This window comes from Hylaeus anthracinus, unplaced genomic scaffold (assembly GCF_026225885.1).
Source record: "Hylaeus anthracinus isolate JK02 unplaced genomic scaffold, UHH_iyHylAnth1.0_haploid 11997, whole genome shotgun sequence".
NCBI classification, from domain to species: domain Eukaryota; kingdom Metazoa; phylum Arthropoda; class Insecta; order Hymenoptera; family Colletidae; genus Hylaeus; species Hylaeus anthracinus.
Window position 1 is genome coordinate 3,461,799 of NW_026534344.1, and position 6,065 is coordinate 3,467,863.

Genomic DNA, 6,065 nt, shown 5'->3' on the forward strand with positions numbered 1-6,065 from the left:
CAGATTCGTTATCGAATGCGCATACCCAAGTACTCGCGACTGTGCGCCGATAACGGAGCGCTTTGGTGCACTTGGAATGCAATAGTCGCCGCCTTGGACGCATCGTGACGAGTGGAACAGCGTCCGATTTGTATTTGTACTCGAAGACCGTGGAAATCCGTTCTTTCCTAGGAGGAAGGTTTGCGAACAATTTCGACAAGGTTGTTTACGTCGAGACTGTAGTCTCCTTCTTCCGATATCAAAACGGATATCCTTTTCAAGCGAATGTAGGACAGCACGCCTGCGAAAAACGACCCAAGGGGTTTACTTTCGTGGTACCATAAAATAGCACGCTATCGATACTCCGATTACATCATGGTATGGGGCACAACTACAATCTTCCTTGACCACATCCTGCGATTTCTAATTAAATACAACGATCTGTCCCGGTTGATTAGGCCTCAGTCCCAGGCAAATACCTGAAACTGTAGCGAATGTCGGTACTCCGCGTTGAGTTTGCGCGCGAAAATGATCGCGCGCGACGAGAATTACGTGAATCTGATCGTCGCCCTCGAGAACGACGACGTCGATACGGCTACGCGTGTTCTCGCTGGAGACTTCGATCGGAAATTTTTGCAGCCGATCGGTGTTCTTCGAGTGAACGCGGTTCATCTGGCTGCTTGGCACGGGAGAACGGAGTTGCTGAACCTATTGCACGAAAACGGCGCCGACGTGAACACCGCGGACAAAATCGGACGATGCGCCTTGTTCCATGCGGCTCATCGTGGCAACGATGAAACGGTGCACTGGTTGCTGAAACGAGGAGCGTACACGGAAAGCAGAGTCGGAATCGATTCCTGCTCCAAGGAATTCAACGATTCGCCCATGGATCCGTGTTTCATAGGCCGAAACGTTAGTGACTAGACGTAAAACACATATCGATGCTTTCGGAATTCTGATCAATTTGCTTTGTTAGTTACCAATCCCGGAGTGTTGGGGCAGAACTCCCCTGCACCAGGCTGCGAAGAACAATCACGCCGAAGTAATTAGACTTTTGGTAAACGCCAAGGCTGACGCAAATGTTGAAGACGATCGAGGAATTACCCCGTTACTTCTGGCAGGATCCTCCGTGGTTCGAGAGGATGCCAATGAGATGTCCAAGTTTGTAGCCATCGTCGAGACACTCGTGAGAGCGAAGGCGTTGACGAACGTCGTTCATCCTGATACAGGTGCTTAAGTAATATGTGTGCAATGTTCAGAAAATTATTTGTCACGACTTTTATTAAATCTGAGCCTCTTTAAATTAAGGTACCACGCCGCTGCATCACGCAGCAGCCTTGGGGAGTCCGTTGGCAACGAAAATATTGTTGGGTGGAGGTGCGTGGCCTCTCTATCGATGCAAGAGTACAGGAAACACCCCTGTTCACATCGCTGCCACCATTGGAAGCCTGGACACCCTTTTGGTTCTCCTCGATGCGATATCTCCCGAACAGGTCGACGTCAGAGACGAGGTTGGCACTCTGCAACTTCGAAAACACTTCTTCCCATCGATAGTTTGATTTTTTCGCTTCGTTTATGCTTAGATTAATCGGACACCGCTGCACAGAGCTTCTTATCAAGGACACCATCGATGCGTTCAGACACTAATCGATCGAGGAGGAAACCTAGCAGCGAAAACGAAGACTGGTGTCACGGTGATCGATGCAATCTTTGCTCACATACAGAAACCTGTGTTGTTTTTAAAGGACATCTTGGATTCTCGAGTGCGAGTGAACAGCAACGTCGCGGATAAGAACTCGCATGTAAGTGACACTGTTTCTCTACTTGTCTCGATGGTCTTTTGCATCTCTTTGGTTGCATTTTCTTTTTTATGTAGATCACCGTAGACTTCGACGTCCTGGCTCCAGAAGGAGAGCTGCAAATGGGAGTGATAGCATCCCTGATCGCGGCAGCGTCGGGTGTAGAACAATTAACGATACTGCGACATCCGTTGGTGGAAACCTTTCTCTGGTTGAAATGGTCAAAGCTGAGAGTGTTCTTCTTTAGTCTCGTTCTCGTCCACGCTCTGTTCGTTTTATCCTTGTCCGGTTACTCCATAATTCTGCTGCAATACGAGACCGATCACGCATTATTAAGAAGAATTCTGGCTCTCTGTTCGTGCGTCCTCCTGTTTCACAACATGGCCCAAGTGTTGATGGTGCCCAGGTTCGGTCCCGATCGGTTGTCACGAACAACCATTACGTCGTTACTTTGTTTTTTTTCAAAGGGTTTACGTGTACTCGTGATAATTGCAGATATTATTTGAGGCAGTTCGAGACGTGGCTGACGTTCGCATGCGCGACGATATCGCTGCCGGTGTCGGTAAGTAGCGGTTACACGGGAGAGATTGTAATCCAGGAAAGGGGAAAAGTATTAAACGCCCCTCAACAACCCTCGCAATGGGTGTTACATTCCATCAGCGTGGCAATCTTGCTCGGTTGGATACAAATGATGCTGTTAGTTGGCCGTCTTCCGGCGTTCGGATATTACGCCCTCATGTTCTCCACGGTCTTGAAGAATATTCTGAAGGTCAGTCGTAGCTGGAAACAATCGTCCCGATCCTCGATTGTTGGAATAACAAAGACAAAAGATAACAAAGGGTTCCCGAGGGCCTGTTAGAAAAAGTTCTCAATTTTCTTCGTTGCTTAGCGGAATCCCAGTGAAACGCGCGCGCGCGCGCGCGAATGAAAGCCAGGCATATTCGACGCCGTGAAACGTTTTCACGGGACGTCTGAACAGGGACAACGTTAACCCCGATTTAATGCCGAGGGAGGTTTTTAATTCCGTCTCTGTTACGGAAGATCCGCATTTAGTCGGAACGAAAGGTAAGAGAGACGGAGCCTTTCCCTTCGGCGAATATCGTTAGAAATGAAAAGCCGGAGAGGACCAAGGTTCTAAATGTCTCCTCCTCGGTGATACGGCTCTCCCGTCAGGACCCACTTGCCTACCCCTGCGCGCGAGCCCACCACCCTCGCGATTATAACAACGCGCATCCGGGGCTTTTTATTTCCTTTCAGGTTCTCCTAGCGTTCGTCTGCCTGATTGTCGGATTCGCGTTGAGCTTCGCCGTTTTGTTCCACGGGAACGACCAGTTTCGCGATTCCTGGAGGGCCGTCGTGAAGACCGTGGTAATGATGATGGGTGAGTACGAGTACGGGGCCCTGTTCTCGGACGGAAAGAATGGGAGTTCCTTCCTACCATCCACGAGCAGGCTCGTGTTCCTCGCTTTCGTCATGCTCGCTAGTATCGTCCTGATGAACCTGATGATCGGCCTCGCGGTCAACGACATCCAGGGCCTCGAGAAAGAGGTACGATATGCGTATAGAGTCCTTTCTATCTTGAAGAAAAAAAAAAATAACTATCTTAAAATAAAACGGGGGTAACTATTTCAAGAGGAATTCCTAAAATATTAATATCTGCGCAAACGTTCATCCAGGGTCACATTCGTCAGTTGCTGAAGCAGGCCGAGTTCGTTAGCCACTTGGAAATGCTGACATCACACCGAATCTTTCGCAGCAATTGGCTACATCCTCGGTTAAGTTCGCTGCTAGACTCGAGACGCGGCATTCCCACAAAAATTACGTTCGGCTGTCGCGAGCATTATTTCCATGAATCATCGCCTGGCATCCCGACGAAGTTAAAGGAGTCGTTGTTCCTGTTGGCCTCGAGAAATGCGCGCGACACCGAAAGGTGAGCAAATTGCACTACGAACGGAGAAGTTCCGCCGCGGTGCGGTGAACCGCGAGCACTTTACGCTTTAATTAATAATTCCGCCGTAACAACCCGAACTTTCAGCGGTTTAAAGAAAGCTTCCTTTTTTTCCAGCTCGATAACGAGCGGCGTTTACGAAAACAACAACAACGCGGAATTAACGTCGCTGTTGGAAGAAGTGCTGCTACAGTTAAGGACATCTTATTATCCTTGCCAGACGAGACGAAAGTTTTCCAAGCCCTTAAAAAATCAAGCGCGTCGGAGAGAAAGTACCAATGTGTAAAACAGAATCTATGGTCCTCGCATATTTTCTTTAAAACATTAACTACTCGCTACTGTAATCACTTAATACGATGATGCTATAATGTAATTTGAATTGGTATTGATGATAGTGCAATATTAAAAAAAATACTCACGAAATCGTTAAAATCGTATGGATACGTACGTAAGTACATTCGTAGATAGCGCCAATCGTCGATAGCGTGGTTCAGTGACTTACCGACGAAGCGCTGCACAGTTTAAAATGGATATGGTTGCATAGATGTCTCTGCCAGACCGTCTCATTCTTTGGGGTTAGTAACGCGAGCGCTTCGACCAGATTCGAATAGGATCATTGAAAATGGTGTGCAGTTCGTTCAGTATTTGAAATTATACAAGTTCATTCGACTAGTAACCGTCGATATCTCAGATTTATACGCAGACTTGTGAAAATTGTTGACAGTCGACAGAAGCGCACTAACAGAAATCGAGTCATGGTCAGCTTTGAAGTATGTGGACGTCTGAGCTACAATGTAGCGTATCCTTTTACCGTGATATGTTTACTTCGTACACTTAACCTCTGAATAACAATTGTGCGCGAAATATATTCAACGTAAAAGATAGTCACAGGAAAAGAACATAGAATACAATACACCTCGTACACGCTATGCAACTGTTTTTCCTTTCGTGCGAAATTTTGTTCCCGCTGCCTTTGAGTTGATACTTTGTTGCGTCGGCCATTTTGTTGACTATTCGCGAATTGACTTCTAAAAGTATTACCGCGTCCTTCTTCTGTTTCTTTAGGCCGTTTTTCTCTCGACTATAGTTCGTAATTTCCAAGAGTGTATCGACGACGTGATTCATGCGACGCGGTTTAAGATACGGGCAATTTCGTGGAGCCTGCATAATCGCAATTTGTTGATAAGATTTATGTAGCCGGTACGGAATTTACAAGCACGTTAATCCACGAACGAACATGTGAACGCGAACCGTGTTCGTTGTCCGAGGAATAATTAACGCGAACTCTAACAAAGTAGCGATTCTGGCATTTTAGGTTATTAATACGGGTGTAATGTTTGCGTGTAAATAATCACGGACGATCACGTGCATTATATCAACAGGATGTGGTGTTTCAGCGGTTTGCTCAGTTGTCAACCAGTCCATCTTAAATTTATTGCGACGCGTACGCGCGCTCCGATACGAGGTGAATATTTTCTGGTCGCACAATTACACGCACATGGCCTGCTTTGTTCGGAGGAGTCCAGGAACGTTACAGAAGTCACCTTTGTTACCGGCTAATAAGGGTACTCGTGTTTTTGTCCAGATTTTAATTAAATACGGAAATCGGACAGGTCGATGGCGGGCGCATTTATTACCATAAATTATCGTTCACCCGCGGCTATAAAGAAATCATGCGTGCAGCTGCTTTAACGGTTGTAACAGGCTTGGCGAAGTGTGTTTTGCAACCAGGCCCTTTTTTTTATTTTTCTGAAAAACGGTATCAAACGCAGCATCGTTTCGTTAAATTCAACTCGCACGCTGTAGGAAAAAAGGAGGCGTCACCGAGCTGGATAAAAAGGTTGCTTTAACAGGATACATAATTTATAGGGTCGACTTTGAAACGGGCAACGGGACCAGAGAAAAATTCACAAACGAGTTTCCTCGATCCGAAAGATTTCCAAGTAACGGATAGTAAAAGAATTTGCACCTCGCACGGAGGCGTCCACCATCGACGCTATCGAATGGAAACTGGCCAGTGCTCGACTACGATAAATTATGGTTTTCGAGAACGGCGGTTCTACACCGCGCGTAAAGGTAATAAGCTTGATACAACATAGCCTGTGTTTCCTAGATTAATTAGCTACCTAGAAATTCACCTCGTACGTTATTAAGCATCGTATATGTTGGAATCCTAAATGAAACTTTTCTAATTTCAGATGTCCAAAAATTCTTCTCGTCCTTTACTCACGTTCTTTGTTCACGAATTTGTAGTTTGTTCGTAAGTATACACACTGTTGATGAAACTTAGTTGAATCGACAAAGTACTTACAAAGTATCGAGTGTGTTCGGTGGTATTC

At 46.3% G+C, this 6,065-nt stretch overlaps 1 protein-coding gene across 1 annotated transcript; it reads left to right on the forward strand.

Moving 5' to 3' along the window:
- Positions 1-39: 39 nt before the first annotated feature.
- On the forward strand, positions 40-4,631 carry LOC128889393 (transient receptor potential channel pyrexia-like). The gene is made up of 9 exons (XM_054146985.1): positions 40-891; positions 956-1,208; positions 1,288-1,490; positions 1,563-1,781; positions 1,856-2,184; positions 2,274-2,547; positions 3,036-3,326; positions 3,455-3,708; positions 3,844-4,631. Exons 1-9 carry the CDS (start codon positions 508-510, stop codon positions 4,010-4,012), a joined length of 2,376 nt encoding a protein of 791 aa, XP_054002960.1. The 5' UTR covers positions 40-507; the 3' UTR covers positions 4,013-4,631.
- The last annotated feature ends 1,434 nt before the right edge of the window (positions 4,632-6,065 follow it).

What these genes read in the sequence shown, in the direction of transcription:
- LOC128889393 (XM_054146985.1), top strand. Translation starts at nt 508, where the DNA reads ATGATCGCGCGCGACGAGAATTACGTGAATCTGATCGTCGCCCTCGAG. An exon ending in TCGCGGATAAGAACTCGCAT is followed by an intron (nt 1,782 to 1,855) that starts GTAAGTGACACT and finishes TTTTTTATGTAG; the next exon opens with ATCACCGTAGACTTCGACGT. An exon ending in TCCAGGGCCTCGAGAAAGAG is followed by an intron (nt 3,327 to 3,454) that starts GTACGATATGCG and finishes ACGTTCATCCAG; the next exon opens with GGTCACATTCGTCAGTTGCT.